This window comes from Thunnus maccoyii, chromosome 17 (assembly GCF_910596095.1).
Source record: "Thunnus maccoyii chromosome 17, fThuMac1.1, whole genome shotgun sequence".
NCBI classification, from domain to species: Eukaryota; Metazoa; Chordata; class Actinopteri; order Scombriformes; family Scombridae; genus Thunnus; species Thunnus maccoyii.
In genome coordinates, this window is record NC_056549.1 from 5276731 (window position 1) to 5302777 (window position 26047).

The 26047-nt window shown below is 37.8% G+C and overlaps 1 protein-coding gene across 1 annotated transcript in view; it reads left to right on the forward strand.

Moving 5' to 3' along the window:
* Positions 1–25501, forward strand: part of cd109 (CD109 molecule) — a 34434-nt gene extending 8933 nt beyond the window's left edge. Inside the window, exons 11-33 of the mRNA XM_042391455.1 lie at positions 1668–1949; positions 2655–2756; positions 2888–2950; positions 3413–3586; positions 4051–4203; positions 4833–4922; positions 6495–6564; positions 6657–6774; positions 8244–8361; positions 8666–8779; positions 9589–9807; positions 11364–11505; positions 13186–13362; positions 13845–13926; positions 14244–14472; positions 16037–16208; positions 17788–17978; positions 19690–19845; positions 20720–20785; positions 22060–22196; positions 23045–23201; positions 23290–23392; positions 23809–25501. Coding sequence (XP_042247389.1) covers positions 1668–1949; positions 2655–2756; positions 2888–2950; positions 3413–3586; positions 4051–4203; positions 4833–4922; positions 6495–6564; positions 6657–6774; positions 8244–8361; positions 8666–8779; positions 9589–9807; positions 11364–11505; positions 13186–13362; positions 13845–13926; positions 14244–14472; positions 16037–16208; positions 17788–17978; positions 19690–19845; positions 20720–20785; positions 22060–22196; positions 23045–23201; positions 23290–23392; positions 23809–24008 — 3315 coding nt within the window. The 3' untranslated portion in view covers positions 24009–25501. The remainder of the gene's footprint in view (positions 1–1667; positions 1950–2654; positions 2757–2887; positions 2951–3412; positions 3587–4050; positions 4204–4832; positions 4923–6494; positions 6565–6656; positions 6775–8243; positions 8362–8665; positions 8780–9588; positions 9808–11363; positions 11506–13185; positions 13363–13844; positions 13927–14243; positions 14473–16036; positions 16209–17787; positions 17979–19689; positions 19846–20719; positions 20786–22059; positions 22197–23044; positions 23202–23289; positions 23393–23808) is intronic.
* The last annotated feature ends 546 nt before the right edge of the window (positions 25502–26047 follow it).

Below are 26047 nucleotides of genomic sequence, written 5' to 3' on the forward strand. Positions count from 1 at the left end.
CTTATTAAAACTTATTTACTATATTTAGTATGGTTTTTTTTTATTTCTTTTGTCTGTTTTGGTTGTGTTGGTACGTCAGAAGTAATATTCGCTGACCCTGGCATATTTCATTGATGTTTTCAAAATGTCAGTGCATTGCCCTCTATAAATAATCAATCAAACAAGCAAACAAAAGGTAATTTCAGACAAAATGCTATAATGAGCAACACTTTGCTTCTCTCTTTGCCATGAAAAGAAAACCAAAGAATCCCACATACTGTTCATCACTTGAACTCACTAATAACATGACTTTCGGTCCTCAGACCTTCATCAGGCGAAATACAGACAAAAAGCATCATGCAAACAACACTGCACATATAAAGACTATCTGCTTTCACTCGGGAAAATATGCATATAAATTAAGGTCAATGAGCTCATCCAATATAAAAACAAATGGAATACTGAGCTCTTACAATCGTAAACATACATAATAAATCTACCAATATTATAGACAATTGGTTCACATCATACAATAGGGCCCTCTAGGGATGTTAGATAAGAACATTTTCCCAAAATCACATATGGCACAATGTAGCTGTTTAAGGTAGAAAAAGGCACTACAGGCAATTTAAAAATGGGCCAAGCAGTTTGTAATCACAATATTCCAAACTTATTCACATGTACAAGACAACAATGCAAGGGAAATATGAGAAAAAAAAACTACAAGAAGAAATTGCAAGGGCAAAATATACATGTAGTATATATCAGCAAGTAGATGGTATCAGAACCAGAATACCTCAAATGTACAGAGTGCTATATACTCATGATGAGGGCTCTATACAACTAATTCCATGCAAGTCATACATTAAAGGACAGGTTCACATTTTTGCAGGAATGTCTTAAAACAACAGTCAGGTGCCCAAATAAACAATGAAACAGGTTTTGCTGGCTGTATTCATTCCTCCTGTTCATACTGACCATTAGCAGATCCTCTCCAAATGCGCTTACCATGTAAATGAATGAGGCCAAAATCCACAGTCCTCATTTTGAGCAAAAATGTCTTTAAAAGTTGATCTTAAGATAGTATGAGGCTTCAGCAGTCTGAGTTAGTCAAATAAAGTGGATATGTTACAGTCTTTTTGGTAAAAACTTTTCTCTTTGTGTCTCACAGTATTTCCTGTTGAGCTGCAGTGGAGGGATTATAACAAAAAGATGGAATTTAGCACTAAAAAGACTGTAACTCTGAAAAATATCTACTCGATTTGACTCATTTGGATGGGTGAAGCTTCATGTTATCTTCAAATAAACTTTTAAATACATTTTTACACAGAAGGAGGACTGTGGATTTTGTCCCCCATCACTTACATTGTAAGTGCATCATGAAGGGATCTTCTAATGTTCAGTATGAACAGGAGGAATGATTACAGAAAGAAAAATGCCTCCTTAAGATGGATACCTTTTCGATATCATAAAACTTCATTCCATCTTTGCCACCAAGACTAGTTCTCAGTGCAAAGTAGAAAAGGTTCACCACTCAGTTTCACATTCAGAATGACTTAACTTATCAAATAGAGTGCTACATAAAGACCAGAGCCAGTAGATACACAGTAGATTTCACACAGTGCTCTATATTTCTTCACAAAAATTCAATCTGAAAGCAATTTATGAAATGTTTCCTCATTTTGTAGCTAAAAATATCCACATACAACAATCAGCCGTTGTCACTGGAGGATCAACGGAAGACCGTTAAAGTGTCAGTGATGCAGCAAAAGCAAAGTCCATGGAGTTGGAAAATGGACAAGATGGAAGAAATGGTCCCACGTCGACAGAACATGTCAGATCCTTCGGAAATTGTGCATCCCAGTCCAGAGGAGACAGCAGCCCAAGACATGGAGTTTCCTCTTGCTCCAGATGGAGTCATACCCCTCTACATCCAGCTCATGAATGAAACTGCTACACTCACTATTGATGTAAGAAACACTTTAAGACAAGTACTTTTGTACTACAAAAATGACAAATGAGGTGGACTTAATGTCTCTCCCACAATGCAATTCTTGATAGAACAGACGGAAATATTAAAGTAGTCAATCCCCAGGAAAGTATTGTACTCATAATGTGGAAAACTGGCAGCAGCTTTTTGGTACACTTTCCACATTATTTCTAATTGCAAAAACAGCAAAATACTTTATTGTGTTGTATACTAACCGCCATAACAGTACATCCCAAAACAGTGATTACATTCGATGCGGAATTTCTTGATTCTTGAGTCTTCATCTTGACGATATACATTATAACGTAAAGCAGTGTATCGTCTGCATAGAAGTAAACAAAAAGTAAAAACCATGTTTACAGATTTCTGGATGTCCTGAGCCAATAGATATCAGGACCAATCAAGGCTATTTTTTAATTGATTAATATAAGCTTATTATTTGGAAAATATAACTACTAGTGCAAAAAAGCATGATCAGGACATCCTAATGGGTAATGTTACTATGTTAGGTAATTGGTAATTTTGAACTATTCAGCGATCTGTAACTGATCAGTGTAGGTGGGAGGTGGAAAAAGAAAAAAAGACAACCTTAAATTACCTGCAGATGTCAAAGAAAGTTTGGCATCTGCCAGAAGAAAAAAATTTCTCTTTCACATATTTATCTGTTTTGTTATGTTGTTTTCAGGCTTCTTTTGAGGATAGCCAAAACACTCTACAGCTCTATAGAAGCTACACATCACCTAGTCACTCCTACCTGCAGATCCAGAAACCCTCTAGACCTCCAGAGGTAATCACGTGGAACATAAGAAACAAAGTACAATGTGTGCCAGAAAGTCCTGTCCATGAGCTTTGTGGAAATCAATGATCTACATAAACTGAAATACTCACTTCACAATATCCTATTTTCTCTTCCTTCAGGTTGGTTCATCCTTCCTGCTGCACATTGAGAGGAATTTTCCAATGACTGAGATTCACTACATGGTAAGTGCCTTCATTTATTAACAATATATTGCATTTAATTAATTTACCCTTTTGTTCATTTACAGTTACTTATAGTGTGGAATGAATAAGATATTTCTATATTAGTTAGACTAGATTTGCATGATTTATTTTTACACTGCTGTTCGTACTGTTTCAAACTGTTTTATGTTGTCTAATTTACAACTTGTATAACAAATTACATATTACATTTGGAAAAATACTGTGTTTTAACTAACTTGTGGTGTTATTATGTCTGTTAGGTTATCTTGGAGTTTTCTGCCCCCCTAGTAGCTACAAATCAATTAATGCAGCAGTATAAAACTATAAAAGAGATAAGCTTATAGAACAATTAGTAAGCTGGAAAGATAGGATATGATACAGTGATGTAAGGTGACCCTCCTTAATCTACCATTTTAAACATAAATTTCAGTGAGGCCTTACGCCTGTTTTCTGTGTGTGAAGGTGAAGTCCAGAGGTCAGATAGTTTCTGCTGGAAAAAGCTCTGGTGATCTAACTCTGGTCCCAGAAATCACCTGGGCTCCTCTCGCCTGCATCATCGTCTACTGTGTGCATCCAAATGGAGAGATCATCAACGATGTGATCCAGCTGCCCATCACCCAAACTTTACAAAACCAGGTGATTTATTGTCTTGAGTGGTTTTGATTTTTGCTTAATTAAAAAAATAATTTGACCCTGTTTAACAACCGACATCATAACAGTATATAAATGACCATTAACCATTAAGTAGTGACTAAAAATATCACAAAAGACAACACAGTCAGGATCTAATTACATTGTGGAGAGAATGTTGGCAATACAACTCTGTTTTCATGGACAACATCGCTAATTAGGGGATCAATTGGAAGGTAAACACATACTCGTCTTTTGAAGCTTTTCCTTTGTCATGCTGTTGTTTTGATGGCTTAATTTTGAACAGTTTGACAGTGTTTTAGCCAAAAATACAAGGATGTCAACATGTACCACATCTGCAAACCAGTCTTCAAGAGGAACCCCTGATGGCCTCTTTGCCTGATGTAACAGTGGTTTTGCCTCTGTGTGATGTCATGATGATAAACGACTGACTGATCTGCGATCGACAGGTGTCTCTGAGCTGGAGTGAGCTCACGAGGAGGCCGGCTGAAGAGGTCACACTGAAGGTCAAGGTGGCGGAGCCCAGCTCTCTGGTCGGGATCCTGGTGGTCGACAAGGCAACACAGTGGGCGGGGTCACACAATGACATCACCAAGGAGACGGTGAGAACAATTGCTGAGGCAAAGCCTGAACTGTTAAATTTTGTCAAAACCCAAAGTTTTCAAGAGCTTCCTCTTTGCTTTCGTAGAATAGAGAAATAACTTTTTAATTATGCTTATTATTTTTTAAATTAACTCGCTACTATTTTGTTTCACACTGAAAGTGAAGCAGCTCGCTGTGACTTCAATCTGACCCTCAGTCAAAGAGATAAATCTAGGAGCCCACATGTTTAAACAGTCACACTGTTTTGTAAAGCTACTTGATGGTCATATAATGCGCTTTGCCATTTACAACAGTCCATCCTATGAGCTGTGAAGAAGAAGCTTCCATAACTCCCTGCGGTCCTCTCCAGTTTAATATTTTCCGTTAGTGACAGTTTTCCTGCTATATGTCTGCCACCTTCACATTTTTCCCGAAACAACATCCCCTCCAGGTACACCTATGAAACCCTATCAGCCGCCCACACCCCAGTATCAGTTCATTATGAACTGAGGCACCATGAACTGTTTTGTCCCAGCTCAGTCAAACAGGTTTTAAACAATAAGTGTTCTTTTTGTGTCCCAGGCTGCTTTGTTGGTCTTTGTGTGATGTGACACTAGCAGATCTGAGGATGTTGGTGTTGCTTTCACAGGTACTGAAGGAGATGGAGGAGTACAGCGTTTCCAAGGCGGACGCCTACTCTGACTCGTTGACAATGGGAGATCCATACTCCATCTTCATGGTCAGCCTCCCCAGAGAGATATCTGTTTTTTCTGTCTCTAAAATGCTGTATGAAGTTCCTTTTTACTCAAGCATTTTAAACTCTTTTTGAACTCTCTGTCTTGCTTTTACTTTTTTTCTGTTTTTGGATATTTTAACTGTAATTTGTAGTGTATTTTCATCATACAGGGTCATTGCTGGTACATAAATATTTGTTTTCTTCATAGACACAATGAGGATGTTACATGCACAGAATATTCCTTTTCCAGACTCCATTTAACATTTTATTCAAGTATTAAATGACAGATACCCCATGTCCTTCATTACTGTATGTCAACTGTATAGTTGTGTCAGAAACCTCTTAAAGTTGTGACCACTTGCTACTCCATTTTCTCTATGACTGAGAACTTAAACAGTATATTCCCTTAAATACAGCGTAGAAATGATGATAATAAATTCCTTCTGCTGCATGCTGAGGAAAGCATTCACAGAAATTATTGTGGTAAGTGGTAAAAGCAGCAGGATGCTCGGATTTATTATAACTTGGTCTTCTTTTTGTAGGTTTATCCATCATTTCTATCAGTAATTTCATGAAATGTTTTAATTTGCTCATAACAGTTTGCAAAAATGATCTTTGCATGAAATGATATACATGAAACGCTGATATGAGACAAAACAAACAAAAGAAGACAAAGAAAAAGAAGCTGAAAAAAAATAGAAAAAAGACAAGACATAAATAAAAATAAATAAAAGGTGAGTAAATATGAGTAGATGAATTCATAATAACAGAAATAAAACAGATATTTCAGTAAGATTCAATAAAATAGGTAAGGAAATAAAAGTTTAAACAGGCTACTAAGCAAGATTAAAAAGGGAGGTCTTGAGATGTTTCTGAAAGGAAGTTGCATGTCAGATATTTATGAGTTGTTCCACAGTTTTGGTCTATAATAAGAAAAAGCTGCCTCTCCACACTTATTTGTCTTAACTGCTGGTTCTTTTAGTGCTGTCGTGTTCAGTGACTTTAGGCAGTGGCTACATGTATGGAGGTGCGAAACCATTCAGGGCCTTGTAAACTAGCAATACAATTTTTAAATTCATTCTAAAAGTGACAGGGAGCCAGAGTAAAGATGCTAATATGGGTGTGATGTGCTCTTTTTTTGCATGTTTTAGTTGAACCTGGCAGCTGCATTTTGTACGAGCTGAAGTCTGTTCAATGATTTCTTAAGTCCAGTTAAAGAGCACTTAATAGTCAAGACGAGAGAAAACAAGTGCATGAAGAAATTTCAGGTCTGGCTTTAGCAATATTTTTTAGGTGGAAAAATACCGTCTTGCTATCGTCAAAGTGCTCTCTAAAACTTTAGTCATGATCTATGGTGACACCCTGACATTTTGCTTCTGAGTGAACCTATTTTTTCCAGAGTTTTAAGACCAAATAGAACTCTGTCTTGCTTTGATTCTGCACCAATTACAATGACTTGTGTTTTGTCCTCATTTAATTTCAGTAGTATTTATACTGTTTGGGCTGTTTGGGTTATAAGTGTTCCAGCCAAATGTTGAGTGAAATGTGTTTTCTATCCTCCATGTTTTTGCCCAGATGTGTAATCTCGTGGCGCTGACTGATGCCAGTTTGCACATGTCGGAGCATCGGCTGAGGCCTGAATTTCGTAAGTTTTAAAAATTAATCAAAAGTTATTTAACTGTTTTGAATATTCTGACTATGCGATGCTAACATAACTGACACTCATCTTCTCCACAGCAGGGGAGGGAATTCATGCCTTCTCCCTGACAGATAGTCTACATATGGAGCAAGAACAGGAGCCACGAGAGCGCTGGAACTTTCCAGAGACGTGGATTTGGATGGATACCAACACAGGGTGAAACAGCATAAAAACACCAACCCATACAATAATTACCATATTGCTGGTTTTTGAAGATTCACTCTGGACCATTTTGTTTTAAAAGTCAACTTAAAGAGTAGCTAAACAGCAGACAGAAACCCAGTGTTTTATTGCCCTCTCTGGTTGAAAGTTTCTAGCTTGTTTCACCTCTGACCACAGCCGACATCAGTGATTAGATGTGTGCTTTGTTGTACCTGTAAAAACACCCAACAGTGATGTCACTATGTCCTGAAGTACATCTGTACATCAACAAAACAAGATTTTCAGGAAGCATTAAGTTACTCTTTAAGACAGGATATACTGTCTTGGTGAAGTCCAGGGTGTAATTCATTGTTAGAGATTTAGGGGGAAGCACAGTAGCACATATGTTTCAGTATAATGGAGGATGATGTGCTGCCCACATAGTCTATATAAAGACATCAAAGGGTCTGTGACATCACCCAAGGTTTTCTGAGGGGACATTTTTTTGGAGCCGGGAATTTACCACTGGAGCCAGAAAATGCATACTTTGGTAAAGAGAGAGAAGTCTGAGTGGAAATGATGTGCTAGCATACAACCACAACTTGATTCAAGCAAAGACATCGCCACAATTTCCATTATAAATCTATGCATTTGGAAATGGAACATAACTTTTAAAATGGGAGTAATTAGTGAAATTAGCCACATGGAAAAATGTATTGACTTTGTTTTACTTTTTATGGAGTCAGTAGCTCGTCAAGTTTATAACACTTCAAATCAAATCAGTGGAGTAAAACAGGTAAAACCACTGGTTGGTACTTTAATTACACTGTATTAACTGCAAAATCACACTGTACGCTGATAATACTGATATTTATTCTAATACTTCTTCACCTCAAAACAATTAAAGGTTTCAATTTTGCTTCATATACATATATATACAAATCAATTTAAAAACAGGTAACACAACAATTTCCAAAACTGGCATTATACAATATAAAGAGGGGATCCAAGATATTACATTATATTCGAGCCAGACATATTTTCAGATCAGTGGCTCCTGAAGGAACAACAGGGATAAAAGATTGTGGCTGAATCAAGCTTTCATTGGGAAGTTTGCCCTCCTGCCTTGCCCCAATTTGTGCTTTTCAGTTTGTGTGCTATGGCACATAATTTGCGGTTTGCTTGTGTTTATACTGCTGTGACGTCCAGATCCAGAAGAAGAACATAAAAACAAAGTTATACTAAAAACCTCTATGTCAGTAAACCAAAAACAGGCAGTTTGCATTAAATCTTGTACCACATTTGACCAGTTGCAGACAATAATATATTTGGGGCGGTTAATTAAGCTGTGGGGAACTGTTTGTTCTCTGCAATCATTTGATCATAAAACTGACATTTTTCTTGTGTAAACACATCAATCATCACATCATTTTGGACACATTGTGGTTTTCTTCTTCTTTTTTTATAATATTACTTTTTTGCAGTAATTCAGACACACAAGAGATAAAACTGACTGTACCAGACAGCATCACCACTTGGTCAGCCACTGCCTTTGTCATGTCTGAGAACCTTGGTCTGGGCATCGTAGAGCAACCTGTAGAGGTATCTACATCACTTCAATGACTTCCTTCAAAGACAGAATAATACTCAATACTTTGACAAACCTCCCTTTTCCCCATTTTGTCCATGCTTTTTTACATGAATTTTCATATCTATATTTAGTGTTGTTTCAGTATTATTTTACTCCCTTCTCCCTCTATTTCAAGTGTTTTTAACCCTTTAAATTCTTTGCATTATTGTTTTCTGTTGTTGGTATTAGCCTTGTTATTGGCATTGCATGTCGTTTGGTTAGGATGTGTGTAGAGTGTTTTTTTTTTTTAGCAGTTTCCATGTGACCTTCCTGCAGCTCACAGTGTTCCAGGATTTCTTCCTTTCCTTGAATCTGCCGGCCTTCATCATCCGAGGAGAGGAGCTTTTGCTGGAGGTCATTCTGTTCAACTACCTCCCACAGGACCTGGACGTGAGCACCTTTCTTCTTCTCTTTACACAGCAGGGATGGATGGACCGAGTGTGCCAAGAAAGCTTAATTTTCTCCTGGATTTAATGGTGTTAATAAGGCAAAATATTGGTTAAATGCTTGCGTGATTGAGCACTTAGAGCACCCAGGAACCTACTTGAGCAAAATTCAAAACATCAGGTGTTTTATTTCAGCACCCTGTGCTTGTGTCACTTCCTGATTCTGTTGCTGTAGTGTTACCAATTCAGGCAAACACTTTAGTGATTTCTATATTCGTATTTTTCCTTATTAAAAATGGAAAAAGGTGGACTGCAGCAGTTCTTTGGTTGCTGTTAATCCATGTGTCATAATGTAGCTCATGAAAACAGAATATAAAAGAAGGATAAAAGTGATGTTCCAGGAAATATCTCCTTAAATCGGTCAGTTGAATCTGAGAGTGTGACATATGTCACTGTGTACCAACAGCAGAATATAACAGGTGTTGGATTACAGGTGCAGGTTGTGGAATGAAAGTGGTTCACAGGGTTAGTGGGTTTATTTTAGGTGTCAAGTTGCAATAACCCAATGTGGCATCAGCGGTTGTAACATTTTGTACAACTGTCACACGATAAAGACATGGCCCTGGTCCTCTTTAATCTTTAAGTCCTTCAACACATAAAAGTTTCATAAAAGATCTCATCAAACTCTCAGAGAGCTGTTGTGTTTTAATTTCATATTTGGTTACAACAACATGCTCCTTTTGTTTCCTTCCACACTCTTTGTGTCTGTATAACGTGATCTGGGCGGATTCATTCTGTTGTCTTTGTTGTCAGGTCATGCTGATTGTTGCAGAGAGCGAGACCTTCGAGTTTGTCTTTCCGGACAATGAGGAGCTCTCCATGCCCAGTGTTCGTCATGTGTCTGTGAGGAGCCAGAGCGGAGCGTCCGTCCTCATTCCCATCAAGCCGCTGGTCCTCGGAGAGATCCCCATATCTGTGAAAGCCATGTCGACGGTGGCGTCTGACTTGGTCCGCACGACGGTGCTCGTCAAGGTGCTGTGAGAAAATCACACAGAGAGGGTTGTTATCAGGGAGCTTTAGATAATGAGGTTACAATGGAGGAGTTGAAAAATTGGACTAAATGATGAACAAATTATAGTCATGTTAATCATCTTGTGACCCCTTTGATTTCATAGAGGTGGTCCTGAGCACGTATGAGAATGCATTAGTGTTTTATGTTGAAATGTTGATTTCCATTAACTCCCATGCTTTTTCTGCTTTTTTTCCCTCTTTTTTTAAATAATTTTGTTTCGAACAAGTACATACAAAAACATAAATAGCATGAGGCACAACCCATCCACCACCCCATTCCTCACTACCAACATACATACAGTCAAGACAAAACAAGACAGAAATAAAATGAAATAAATACACCTACACACACAAAAAGAGAATTTTCGTCCCAAGAAAAATGACACAATAGGTTGTAATATCAGTCGCCCTAAAACAACATATAGTTACATATAGTTACATCCATCCAACGGGCGTAGTAATTGTGACCTGCAGCAGTGGTGCGGTTCGGATGATGTATATATATATATGTGGACAGATTTCGTCATTCAGAGGAGGGCTGGATGGAGCCATTAACCCAACAGTGGACTTTGTCACAGGAGACCGCTGTCCGTTTCCTGTTTCCATCTGCAAGTCAGGACAGTTTTATAAAACGCGGAATTATGATCGTCCCCTAACTTTATGACTAACCTATAATAACCTATGGTTAGTATCTTTAAACCACACCACATGTTTCTCCAACCTTAACGAAGTGATTATTTTATCCCAAACCATGAGCTTTCTCTGAACTAAAGAAGTGGTTTTTATGCCAAAACCTAACCAGACCTTAACCACAGCGTTGTCACATCATAAAACATAATTATTTCTTAACAGTGATGAGTAACAGATTTGGAAAGCACAGACAAATGATGTTGTCCTGCCAATTACTGCCGATAGGGGCGCCAGAGTAGAAAATGCTCCTATGTGTCGTTCTGGAGTCACATGGTCAAACAATGTATTTGGTTGTTTAATTTGGAGGACTTGTTGCAAAAAAAAAAGAAGGTTTCCAGAGTGATGCGAAATGTCCAATCATGTAACAGCAGTGTAGTGTCCATGGCAACGAATGCAATGAGGTCTGAAGTTGGTCCGGAGATATGCAAGGATGCACTAGTAAAGGTGATAGAGCAGTTCAGATAAACATACTTTGAACCACTCTCACTTGCAGCAGAGTCCAACTCCCATGCTTTTAATTGAAAGTGAAAGAGCTTGTGAGGTGACATGTCAGAGTTTCAACGTCTTGCTAAACAAAACCTAATCGACTGTGAGGTCTGAATCTGTCATCTTCTGTTTATCGTAGCATCTGTCAATCTACTGCTTCTCCAAAACAAACACAAAGCATGTCAGAAAGGAAACTCTTCTAATGCAACCGACTCTCATCTGCTGCTCCACTGTAACCCAAGAAATGTTGATCCTGATTTACAGCTCTGCCTTTCCCAGAAATATTAGTCACCAGGTTTGTTTGTGTGTTGTGTTTCCATTCTTCACGGCTGATTGTGCAGGCTGAAGGCCTTGAACAGTCTTTCTCCACCTCGCTGCTGTTTGAGGTTTCATCCTCGCAGTTGAGCCTTTCCAGAAACGTCACATTCACCTTCCCAGCAGATGTTGTGGTGGGCAGCGAGAGGGTTTCAGTGAAAACTGTCGGTATGTAAATACAACAAGGAAAACCTTGAGTCATGACCTACCAGAAAACAGATTCAGCCCGAGGGCATTACCTAAGGTCTTATTCCTGTAAAACAACAGAACAGCAGAGTTCTGTGGAAATCTATTAAAGCTGAATTAGGACTGACTGTATGTACAATGAATGCAAAAAAAAAGAAAAGAAGCAAAATTCAACTCCTTTGCCACCAGCCTGATGATAAGACCACTGAATGTTTCAATTTAGTTTCTAATTTGAGTTTAATTGGTTGTAACAACATAAAAAACAAATAATCTTTTTTTCATTTTCATGTTTCGCACAATAACTTCTTTAATTTGGCCAAAACGTATTTACAAAATTACAACTGTTCCTTCAAGGGACTTATCTGATATGTACAACTTTAATTTAGATTTTTCAGAAGAAAAAATGGATTATACATCAGCCTGTTTAAAGTTTCTGTACAATATCTGTCAATGAAATTACAGATAATCAATATCAAGTGAAATACTAACTAATTACCTTCAGTTTGTACCCAATTTGGCAGTTCAAGATTACTTCATGCATGGTAAATTATTTCTAAATCTATTAAAAGGCTCATTTCCTTTCCAATAAAGTGCATTACTGATAGAATACTTTTAATTTAATTTATTTAAAGTCCTTTATATAGCCAAAAGTATGTGGACGCCCTTGTTAACATGTCTTTATGGGTCCATATTTTCTTATTTGGGGACTCTTGAGCCTAAAAACAAGTCCACATTAGATTTTCATTGGAGGAAAATCTTTATATCTCTCTTCTATCTGTTGAAAGGTTTAAGTCTGTTGAACTTAAAAAATTACCCAACATCACAGGTAGATGTCGTCAGGTGTGGTCTGTCGTACTTGCAAGTTTCTGTCTCATTATTTTAGCATTAAAGCAATTAAACAATTAAGGTTTTCTATCACAATCTCACAACATAATTTTGAGCTAATTTTAAGGTAGTTTGAATAGATTCATGTAAATGAAAGATTATTTTGACAAATATGTGGTTTGTAGAGATGTCAGCCGTAGAGAGGAAATGACAAAAATAAAACAAAACTGTTAGCTGTGGATGTAAACAATCATAATAATAGATGTAGACTTAGAAGTTGTAATGGGTACAAAACTGGACAGACCGTATATCACACATATGGACTCCAGTATGTCAGAAACATGTGCTATACAACATGGATTATAATAACCAGAGGTAGTTCTTTATGTTTTAGGGTCTATGGAAAACATATGTGCAAACAGCGAGCGGTGCAGTTAAAGTTAAGTTAAAGTGGTACTTTTCCATGTAACAAGGTGCTGTGAAGAGTTCAACACGGAACAACATCCAGCAGCACGCTGAGGTCATACTTTCCTGTACGTTCAGGTGTCGAACATGGAAAAATATTCATAACAAGAAGATTCAGTGTTTTACTGAAGTGAAAGGTTAAGTGTTGTGTCAGCAGTGAGGGGGAAAGTTGTGATGAAGCAGCTGGTTGTACTTCGTCATGTGATCGGCGGAAACATGACCTCATTATTAATCTGCTGCGAAAACAGTGAATCGTCTTTTAATTCGCAGCTTCTCCACCCAGACTGATGCGATGTGTCTGTTTAGGTTGGCTCGGTTAACAGTAAACATTACTCATCACGTCTTATTTGTCTGGTTTCCACGGCGATGAAGGGGACATCCTCGGTCCATCCATCAGCGGCCTGGATTCTCTCATCCAGATGCCTCATGGCTGTGGGGAACAGAACATGATCAATTTTGCACCAAACATCTACGTCCTCCGGTATCTGAGCGCTACCGGACAGGCCAACCAGGACACCACGGAAACAGCCACAGCTTACATGATGAAAGGTAGCTTACATCATTCAAATATATCAGATAATGTTCATGAGGTGTTATTAATAACTCTGAATCATCTCTGACGGGAAGGAAAGAGACTCATGATTAGTTAAATCATCACTCAAAAATGTGTTTTGCTTATTGTTACTTGGATGTTTGAGCTTGTCTGTGCAGACTGATGTGCAATGAGGTGGAAAAAATATTATTTTTCTGTGTGTTTATGGTTTTGTTATGATATCATTATTCATGTTAAAAATATCTGTGTGGCTCAAGATTAGTTAAATCTTCACTCAAAAATGTGTTTTGCTTATTGTTACTTGACCCTGATGTTTGACCTTCTCTGTGCTGACTGTTGCACTGAGGTGGACAAAATGTTATTTTTCTCTGTGTTGATGGTTTTGTTTTGACTTCATTACTCATGTTAAAAATATCTGTACAAATACAAACATTAACTCAGGAGATGACATGCATGGTGTGTAACCTCTGCTCGTCAGGTTATGAGAGAGAGCTGTCCTACCAGCGAGTCGACGGATCCTTCAGTGCGTTCGGAGACCAGGACTCATCTGGAAGCACCTGGTTTGTTTTCACCGAGGATAATAAATCTGTTTTTTGTGTTTCTGGTTTAAGTTTTCCCACATTTTGTTTTGTTTTTCCCAAGCTCTTCTGAAACATTACTTGTTGATATCAAGTGTCTAATGGCTGTTAGATAATGATGCGTCATGTATGCAGGTGACTTAAAATGCAAACTTTTTTGCAGCCACGTGCAGATGAAGTAATATTTTGTGGAGATTACTCATTTTAAAATTAAACTATCTTACATCAGATTTTTAAGAGCAGCTACTTTATTTCTAATTATCTCAGGATGTCTATGTGTCTGTCTCTCCTCTCTGCAGGCTCTCTGCCTTTGTGCTGAGGTGTTTCCTGCAGGCGCAGCCTTTCATCAGCATCGACGCCCATGTGCTGCACAGAGCGGCAGCCTGGTTAGGAGCCCAGCAGGGGGCCGACGGTAGGTTCGAGGAGCCCGGCCGCGTCATCCACACAGAGCTCCAAGGAGGCCTGGACGGCCCCGTTTCCCTCACAGCATATGTCCTCATCGCTCTGCTGGAGGACAATGACATCAGGGTGAGAGGCAATAAACACAGATGGGAAGAAAAATTCACCTTAAAGTCAATATTCTGTTTTTACTTATGACATATAAATAGTATAAAAGACCAAAACTAACACTTTACTTTCTGACTTCCCTCCTCTGTCTGTGGCTCTCTGCTCAAAGCCCATTGGTTCCTACTGACAATCTTTTAAAACAGCTCACAAAAATATAGTTTCATTTAAAAAAAAAAAAAAAAAAAAGGCTCAGCAATTTCCTACAACAGCTGGACGCTGGAGTTTGCGGAAAAATGTTATTCAAAAAGGAGGAAAAAGCTGTTGGGGACAATTTTCATCTGCGGATTAATACAGATTTGGTGTTCCAGTGAGTATTTCTGGCAGCAGGATGGTGAAGGATGATAAATAGCACAATCACTATTGTGCAAGCAAAACTCTGACAGTTTGGTATTTTCTGACATTGAAATTCTTTCTTTGCCCTCTGTGTGATAAGCATAACACAGTATTTCACCGGTTTGGTGATTTTGGAAACAAGAGCAAACTAAATACTTGGCGCAAAGCAATAATGTAATAATGCTTAAAATGTACATAAACAATTTAAATGAAAGACTCTACAACCATTAGATGCATTTAAATCTGCATAGAAAGACCTTTAATGTGGTTAAAGCAGGAATGTTGGTACAGCTGTTTGCATTTATCTATATATTAATATGGGTGATTCTTACAGTATCTTTAGTCCATAGCTGATTTACACTGTATACCTCTGGCTGCAAATACAGTCCAGACAGGCTCTGTGCTTCAGCACATTCAATTTAAAAAAAAGTAATGGATACTACATTAAAGTGCCAAGTCTTGTTTGAACCCCTAAACTTTGGGCTCTATGTGTTAAAAGGGCTTCATCTCCCACACAGTTCTGTCTATACTGATGTAAACCTACTCAAATTAAAGCTGAGACTTGGTGCTTTAATGTAGGATCTATTACTTTATCTCAATTGAATGTGCTGAAGCAAGGAGCCTGAAGAAAAAACATGTGCAACTGTCGTAATACTTACTGTTAGCATGTTAACATTTGCTAATTAGCACTAAACACAAAGTACAGCTGAGGTTGATGGAAATGTCATTAGTTCTGCACGTATTTGGTCATAAACCAAAGTATTGGACATGTTGGACCAGATGATGGTTCTGGAGGAAAAGTTAGAGGATGACCAGAATTTGTTTAATTCATTGTGTGGGGAACATGAATGTTGGGACAAAATGTTATTGTAATCCATCAAATAGTTGTTGTATATTTCAGTCTGGACCAAAGTGGTGGACCGACTGACCGATATTTCCTTCCCGAGAGCCAGAATGGAGTTATCTAACTTGATATTGGCTCTCTGTCTCTTGGATATCTGTTTCCCCCACAGGGATCAATAAACTTTCGTTTTAATGAGCAGTCTGTAAAAATATAAATAGGAAAATCTGGAGAAACTAATGTGTCCAAAGATCTTGCCTCATCGCGCTGTGTCTTTATAATCTGATCTCATAAATGCCATCGAGCTGAACTGATGTCTGAAACGTTGCTGCCCTCTTCTCTGTCTGTCAGGCTGTGTATGGGAGCCAGGTGTCTGCAGCCCTGATGTTCCTGGAGACCCGCCTGGCTCTGGGCATCTCCAGCAACTACAGCCTCAGCCTGCTCACCTACGCTCTGGCTCTGTCCGGCAGCTCCAGCGCCAACACGGCACTCAGCGAGCTGATCGGACGAGCTGACATGAGAGGTACGATAACAGCTGTGTGTGTGTGTGTGTGTGTGTTCGTGTGTGTGAAACAGGTGAACAACTTTATTTTTGTCTCTGTAGTTTAAAAGAGTTGTTCAACATTTTTGGGAAATACACTTTCTTTCCAAAAGTGAGATAAAAATGTCTGATGTCTGTGTATTACAACATGTTCATGTTCATCACAACTTGATATCAATCACAATGATGTCCCTAAACATATTGATCCTTGCTGTTACAGAACAATTACAATCAGTAAAACAATCAGAGTGATCAAATCAATGAAAACTGGGGTTTCTGTTTGTTTGTTTGGCTCTATCAATACACAAGAATGTCCCAAAAACATGATTTTTATACCCCTGGAACACTGACAATCTCCTGTATCCATTCATATGTGGATATTTGTTGTGTATTGAAATCTTCTGGACATAAAGAAAACAAAAAATTACAACATTTTTCTTTTCTATGTATGTATGTATATTACTACTCACATGCAAAATTATGGCATTTCTAAATAGCCCAACTTGTCCTGAAAAACATAATAAATAGCAGGCCTGGGTTACATATATAGTGACTCTGCTGGAAGAATAAAAATGAAGAAATGAGCAAAAACACCCCAGAGTTCGAAAGATTAAAGGAATACTTCTAAATGTTAGGAAATATGCTTTCTTTCCAAAAGTGAGATGGATCTGTCTGATGTCTGTGTGTTAAGTACAGAGCAACAGCCAAGAAGCAATTAGTCTACCTAATGGGATATGGCTGACAATTTTCTATATTTGTCTTATTGTCAACAAATCTCATGTGTAGCGCCAAACCGATAATAAACTGATCTACTAACAAGTATTGTGTGTGTATCCAAAGCCTGATATATCTTATTCTTCTGTGCCATAGGCCTCCGTTATTGTCCAAAAACTATTAAAAACATATCAGTGAGCCACAACGCTGCACTTGGTGACATGTTCCTTCATTACGAAGAGTTTGGTCACGTTAGTTTGTTTAGAAACAGCTTCAAAGACAAATAACAGCGATCACATTTTCAGTCTCCGGAGAGTAGTTCTGTGTAAGGCAGACGCCACTGAGCATGTGCAGGAACGCGGTTCTGTTTACAGCTTCAGTAGCTTGTTGTGCTACATATCACAACCTCTTAACTTTGTATTACACTGTAAATTTCTCAAAGAACCTCAGCACAAAGTCGAGAGGTTCTGTTACTAGCACAACAAGCTTACAAAGCTCTGTAAATATACCTGCCAACATCTCTTCTGGTTTCTGGTTTAATGGGGAGTTATATGTAGGAACTATTTGTTACTTAAGATCAGCCAGGAGCAGAGATTTCCTGGGGTTTTGTTGTCACTATTAGATTTCCAGGCAATCGGATAGATTAACTGTTCGTCATCAAGAAATAGTTCCAACATAAAACTTCCTCTATAACCACATTTTGTCGTTTTTGCATTCCTGTTTGTGTGCAGGGTTTACTGAAGACACTGAATCACTAAAAGCCACATGTCTCTTTCTTTTGTAATATGCCAAATGATTAATATTTTTAACAATGTGCGTCTCTTCTCTGACTCTCCTCTGTGAGCAGATGGCGTGCCGATGTGGTCGTCCCAGGATGGCGGCATCTCTGCGTCGTGGCAGCCTCGCTCTGCAGACATCGAGATGGTGTCCTACCTGCTGCTCTCTCAGCACCAGCTGGGCCACGTCGCAGAGGGTCTCAGCCTAATGAAGTGGCTCAGCCAACAGCGGAACTACAACGGAGGATTCGGAAGCACTCAGGTCACATCTTAAAAACTCTAGAAGATTTAGGGGGGTTAGTTGGCAGAAATGGAATATAACATTCATAAGTATGTTTTAATTATTGTATAATCACCTTAAAATAAGAATTGTTGTATTTTTGTTACCTTAGAATGAAGCTTTTATATCTACATGGGGGGAGGGTGAGAGGAGGGGTATTCAATTGGTTGCAATCTGCAATCTCACCACTAGATGTCACTAAACCCTACACACGGGTCCTTTAAACTACAAAAGTCAACTACTTTAGTCAATTTTAAAACTAATTTGGTTAGGGTTAGGATAAGGTTCGGGTTAGGAATACATTAAGAAGGATGTTATAAAGAAAATCATACTTACTTTATCGTATGTTTGGGTTTTAAAATTTCATTTGTCTTAAATTCTTGAGGCCAAACAAACATGTAAAGACGATGGCCGGATTGACCTTCTATGGGGCCGCAGGACAAAAGTTTGGTGTTGGGCCCCTACTGACTACCACTATACATGGTAGTACTGTAGATCTGAAATAAGCTGATTAATCAAGTAGTCAATTGGCAGAACATTAATTGGCAACATGTCTGATAATTAATTAATCATTTCAGTAATTTTCCCTGATTGTAAACTCAACATCTTTGACTGTTGGTCAGAAAAAACAAATCATGTTGATATGTTCACTTGGGCTTCAATGAATAATGATCAGCATTTTCACTGTTTTCTGACTTTTTATTCACTGAACCATCAACAGCTTATTAAAAAGAATAACTGTCAGATATATTCATAATAAAAATAATAGTTGGTTGCTGCCTTACAGTACTCCTATGATGGAATAATACGGCCTGTGTGCAGTTTCATAAAACACAGCTTTACAACAAATGAGCTCAATATAAATCCCCCACAGAGACCAGGACCACAAGATGGAGGCTAGAGAACCAGTCAGAGTTCATGTTGTACTTCAGTGCAGCAAATTTATAACAAATTTTCAATTAATGAAACTATATGGCCCCAGATGATATGGAGTAAGGCTTTTTGGGGCCTTTGGGCATTTCCCCACTTTGTCAAATTGGCAGTCCAGCCTTGCATGAGACATTTGCAAAGCCTTTTGAATCTTGCATTGTTTACCTCAACTTTTTTTATGCAGCATAACTTCCATCAAATGTTCCCTCTGCTGCTTTCTCTGCAGAAATGTTCACTTCATGTCACCTTTGTCTTAATAATGTACATGTGCAACTTAGACAAAGACAAAAAACAAAACAAACTTACCTTTAAAGCCCTGAAGCCTCTATCTAAAGTTACAGACAATCAAAAAAAAAAAAGTAACTTCTGATGAAACTGGAGAAATTCCCATTCGTGTCACTTGAGCAGTAAACTGTGGCTTTGAGTCACATCAGATGGATACTGTGGCCGTCTGAGTATGTGGTGACTAAAGGGCAATTAACCCCTCAGCACGCATGCATGCACAAACATGCATGCAAGCTTTATGTACAGATGCAACAAGAAAACCGAAGATTGTAATTCAGTAAAGCAACATTTAAATCTTAGAGGTGTTGTCAGGCAAAAGACTCATAAACAGGAAATCAGCAGGAACTTTCAAAGCAAAAATCAATCAGCGCCTGAACTTTAACAGAATGTTTTAAAGCTAACAGAATATGTAAGAGCAGATGTGTGAGGTTGAATCGGATATTCAGTGCGTGTTACTCTTGTTTCCTCTCTCTCTCAGGACACAGTCGTGGCTTTGCAGGCTTTGTCCACGTTTGCAGCTCTGGGCAGGTCTCACGACTTTGACCTCACCATCAGGGTGAACTCTGATGCTTCGACCACAATCGCCTCCTTCCACATCCACCAGGACAACTACCTGCTCCACCAGAGCCAGCAGGTACACCGAGAGCACACACACGTCAGGTTTATCACAAACACCAAGAGATTATCTGGCTGTGAGAGCGCTTTATAGAGCAGACTGACTCTGGTCTGAGCAAGTCACAAGTTTTATTTGATTCTAAAAATCAGGGGAAAAATGAAATTTCTTTCTTATCCCTCAATAATTTTGTGATCAACACTGGTGGTCATGTTACCCATGCTGAGAGATGACTTGTATGGATATGGCCCTAAAGGGAAACCCCATGTCATATCCAAAATCAAAATAATATAAATAAAAATAATAAAATAAATGAATAAAAAACATAATAGTAAAACAAAATAATAATATAAGAAATACATTGAAAAACATGTTTTGTAAATAAATAAAAAAACAACCAGATTTCTGTAAAATTCAGATTTTATATACTGTTCACTCAAAAATATTATATTTTATGTATTACATATTATTTTGACTTTAAATTAGAATGAAAATGCATGCATATTTGTTGAAAAAATGATAATAAAAACATTATATAAAAAAATAAACCTCAGATCTACAGATTAGGAAAAAACATCAAGAATATTTTTAACAGTGAGTCACGTTTATTGGGAACATTTCTGGTTTGGATTTGGGTTGAAAGATAATCCTCAATACAGCCACACTGACCACTTACTGTACTGTGGCTGAATAAGTTTCTTTAACTTTGTTTCATTGACTTCAGATCAGTTATGTTGGTACAAGAATGAAAAGCAGTGTTATTGTTATTTCCACAGAAAACTGCTGTCTGCTGTCATGTCACTTTATTTTACAGCTGAATGTTTTGAGCCAGCTCACTGATCTCACAGTAATCTGGAAGGTAAAATATAATTAGTCTTGCCTTGTTATGTTTCAGATTGAGCCCAAAGACGAGTTGAAGCTTCAGGTGACTGCAGCAGGTCATGGACTCGCCATCTTTCAGGTATCAGGACAGAAATGTTCAAAATATTATAATAAACTACAGCAGTGTTTTTCAGTCCTGGCCCTGCATGCTTTAGATGTTTCCCTGCTCCAACACATCTGATTCAAATGAATGGGTCATTATCGGGCTTCTGCAGAGCTTGATGACGAGCTGATCATTTGAATCAGGTGTGTTGGAAGAGAGAAACATCTAAAACATGCGGAACAGGGTCTACAGTATTATAACAGTGCCTCCTGCTGGTCAGCAGTCACAAGCTTCATGAAAACATCAGAGCATCTCAGCTCTCAACCACTACAGAGGGAGGGAGTATTCAGATCCTTTACTGCAGTAAAAGTACAGATATATCAATGTATAAATACTCCATTACAAGTAAAAGTCCTGCATGTAAAAAGTACATAAGTATTATGAGCTTGATGTAGTTAAAGTATTGCAGTAAAAGTAGTGGTTTGGTCCCTCTGACTGATATATTATTATATATGACATCATTAGATTATTAATAGTGAAGCATCAGTGTTAGAGCAGCATGTTACTGTTGTAGCTGCTGGAGGTGGAGCTAGTTTCAACTACTTTATATACAGTTAGCTAGTTTAGTCCAGTGGTTCCCAACCTAGGGGTCGGGCCCCTCCAAAGGGTCAGCAGATAAATCTGAGGGGTCGTGAGATGATTAATGGGAGAGGAAAGAAGAAAAAACAAAGTTCTGATACACAAATCTGTTTTCAGTTTTTGGACTTTTTCTCTAATCTTTGATTTCTGCTGAAATATTGGATCATTTGAACATTTATTAAAATCAAACCATGTGAGAAGTTTAGAGGGAAAAATCACTATTTAGTGGAGCTGTTGACAACTAATAGACATGTGAAATGTGACCCCGACTACACACTGCTTTTTGTAAGACGTCAAAAGCCAAAAAGGTTGGAAACCACTGGTTTCATCTTTAACAATGTGTTGTATTTTAAAAGCTTGTTATATTATCCATTTTGTCAAATCTTCATCTGAAAAGTAACTAAAGCTGTCAAATAAATTTAGTGGAGCAGAAAGTACAATATTTCTCTCTGAAATGTAGTGGAGTGGAAGAATAAAGTAGCATCACATGGAAATACTCAAGTAAAGTACAAGTACCTCAAAATTGTACTTAAGTGCAGCACTTGAGTTAATGTACTTAGTTACTTTCCACCACTGGTTTTACATAAAGACAATACAAATTAAAACCAAAGAAAAAGGTGATTAAACTCCATGTTCCTTAACAACAGTCTGATTTTCTTCTCTTCCCTCAGCTGAATGTGTTTTACAACGTCAGGAAGGAAGAGATGACGAGGAGGAGACGAGACGCCGGCGAACACGAAGCGTTTCATCTGTTTGTCGAGCTGTTTGATGAAGAAATAAACTCTGCACATCTGTTCATCTGCAGCAGGTGAGCAGGTTTGGCTCTCTGACAGTCGCTCACATACCGACAGTATGATGCAAACCATCCACAGCATGTGTGTGATATCTGTCACACATTCATTACGCCAGTTTACAAACAGTCAAACATAGTAGACGTAAGACATAAATAAAGTTAATCAGCTTTACTGGCTGAGAATGTGAACACTTAATACCACACAAAATACACTTAATACCTTTTATTAAATTCCTTGAAAGTCTTCACTACAAATATTGTATCTGGACAGAATGAATGTAAACTGCAGCTTGACTAGTTGGCGGAGACAGTGTTTCTAGTTTATTATTTATTTTCAGGTTATATTCATGTTAATTATATTTAATAATATATTATATTTAACAATAAAATAATAACATTAAATACAATTTAACAATTTCTGAGATTTATTATCAGCAAAATTTTAAATAAAATACATTTAAGAAATAAAAATATAAATAGATCATAAAAATAAAACAAAACATACAAATATTTAAAAAATGTTTTAAATATTATATTTTAAATTATATTTTGTAAATACTTAAAATACATCAGTGGCTATATGAATAAAGTTTGTATATTCAAGAATATTCATTACTGTAAGTTACATATATTGTGTTAAATAATATTATTACCTTAATTACATATTAAATACAATAATTTAAAAAATGCTATATAGATTCAGTTTGTTATAAAGTAGTAGTTTTCAGTTGTTGTCTTAATGGAATTCAACATTTCTGTCTCTGCACCAGTGTGACTGAGGTAAAGTCATGTTAAATTACTGATAAATAAAATGCACCATAATCCAGTGAAATATGTTGCTGATGTTCAGTTTTGTTGTGCAGTCTGTCAGAGCAGGTGGGTCTGAATGCGACGGGCATGGCCATCATGGAGGTGGGTCTGCTGAGTGGCTTCGGCCTGTCGCCGTACGGCATCCAGATCGACGAAGTCATAAAGAAAGTGGAGACCCAGCCGGGGAAAGTCATCCTGTACCTGGACTCTGTGAGCTTCACTGACACATACTGTACTGTGTCTGAATTCTCTGTGTGCAGTGAAAGACTAAACAGGTCAAATATTAATGTGTTTCCAGGTGACGACGGAGGAGATGTGTATACAGATTTCTCTGGTCATGGAGTACAGAGTCGCCAAAGTCCAGGAAGCAACTGTTCTCATCTATGACTATTATGAACCAAGTAAGAAAAACATACTTTAGACTTTAAAGTGGTTATAATCAATATTTCCAATATTTTTATTCGTTTCGACCCTGATCAGTGACTCTGCAACTCCCCACAGCATGACAGAGCTTTACAGCGAGTTTCAGTTCATTGTTTATCTGTCCAGCTTCAACCTTACTGTTTTGGTTCACTCTCAGCAACCAGATATTTCCCTCAGGAGTTGGTGGAGACCAAAAACAGAGCTAAAAGAGAGTGAATATTGGACACCATATTTCTGCTGAAAGCAAGAGGGCAAAAAAAATTAGTTATTGTTTTATTTAAGGTCACAGAGCTTTAAAAAAAAGCCCCTGGTTGCTATTTCCAAGTCCTACTTTCAAAAAAAGAAACAGAACTTAAATGAAGGTAGACTCACGTCGAACATTTTACTCTTCCAGGGCGGAGGACGGCGAGGACGTATAAATCAGAGTGGAGGAGTGACATGTCCACCTGCTCGTTCTGTGGCGATGACTGCAGTCAGTGCAGAGTTCAGGATCTTTATGGTATCAACGTCGCGTCACACAGCAGCAGACAACACCTCATGCTGACCAGTTTACCAGCTGCTCTGCTTCCTCTCATCATCATCTTCGTCTTGTAAATAAGGTCCAACAAAGCTTAGCTCAGCTTTAGATGTATACATGCGTCAGGTTCAGCTTTATGTGGAAGGTGTAACATTTATATTAAGGTAAAGTTGTTGCGTTCACATGCATTTTATGTCTATAAACGGCATATTGGCATTTGGAAACAGTATGTTGGGAGTTTGAGCTTGATGAAAAAAACAAGTTAGTTTAGTGTCTCAGAAAAAAAAGGTCAGATTCAGAAATGAAGTGTTTGACTGCTGTAATGTTGAAATTAACAAATGGAAGTTTTGAATGCACCAGTTACGCGCCAGGTGGTTTTTAATCAGAGGTTTTCCAGTCGGTTCCAGCCAACTGAGAATTATCACCATTTCTGAAGCTCTTTAGCCACTTTTAGCTCCTAGTTTGTGTTTTATGCCACATTTATTGTGTTCTCATAAATCTATACACTACCTGCCCAGCACCAAACAGGAGACAAAGTTAGAGACTAGCTGGTGAACATAGTGGAGCATTTAGCAGCTAAAGAGCCAGATATCTCCCTCAGTAGAATAAAAACGGAGCTAAAAGAGGGTGAATATTGGACTTAAATTCATCAGGATGACAGAAACATGACTCAAACAGGATGATAATGTTGTTTTGTATCTGCTAGGTGTAGAAAGATAAAATTATGTTTTTCCCAGCTGCATGCAGGCGAAGGTGTACGGAGGTCACTTAGAAACGTTTCATGTGGCTGTTTCTTTTATACTTGTATGTAGTATGTTTATGTTTGTTTTAGTCTCAGTTTAGCCTCTGTAACCGAGAGAACTTCCTTCCCTGCGTAGCATCACAAAGACATTTACTCACATCTTCAGAGAAATATCTGAAGTAGATGATTATTTGCTTACAGATTAGCCATAACAGCTTTATTAGCTTGGTTGCGTGTCTGTTAGCTTGTTTTGGAGTCTTTCTACCACCTAGTGGTCAAAAATAACTTAATAAAACTTTTCTTTTTTTACTAAAAATTTTCTACTCTCTGGTTCGTTCAGGTGTTGGTTGTTGTTGGTTCGTCTTCGTTCGGGTTGGTGTGTTGTTGGGATTTTTTTATGTCTGTCTTGGGTTTGGTTTAGCTCTTTTGAGGTTCAAACCTAATTTATATAGACTTGTTGTACTAACCAGGCAAAATAATAAGCCAGGCAGTAACCTGAGCTTCGTAACCAGTCATGTCGGCTGCATTTACAAAACAATTCTGTCAAACCACAATTATTCATTGTGTATGTGAACACAGCCAATGTCAATCACTGAATAATGACTAACGGTGTTGAACATTGTTGAATATTTTTGTCTCATACGTTGTGAAATCAGACACTGAATCATGTTTGTATATTCAGATTGGAATTTTTTTTTTTTCTTAATTGAATGATTGAATGTAGGCTTTCAAGACTTTTCTTGCAATGGATCATATTTAGTACGAGAGATTTACAAAGTGATAGGGCAGTATAAGTAACTACAATGTAGATGTTAAAAAAGAATAAATGTTACTGTGAAATCTTTATTTCTGGGATTTGGTGTTGATGCAATTTGAGTTTCTATTTTTGTTTCGGAAGCAATGACGTATGTCACTGGTGTTTACGAGAATTGTTTATTATGTCTATTATTTATTTATGTTTATTTATAATTATGTTTATAATTTATGTTGAGCGGGTCCGAAAAAACAAAACAAAAACTGACGTTGCCAATCAAGTTTCTTTAAGAGCACATTCCTGGTAGATTACTTTGTAATGGCAACGGCTTAATTCTCTTAGAGATGCAGAGAGGCTGTCTGAATCCTCTACAAAGCTTCCCGCCACGGCACATTCATCTGACTCTGCAAAGATAAGCTGTTCTGGAGATCTGATTTAACTTGATTTAAAACTCGAATTTTTCTGTATTTCAATGAAATTTTACTGTAGTATCAGTATACTGTGCAGCTGTAATATAACAAAAAGGTTCACATTTGTGTGTCACACAGTCAATAGTATACTATATCCTATATTTATATTCTGGGGCTTTACTGGAACATCTTTGCATGATTTACAGTTAA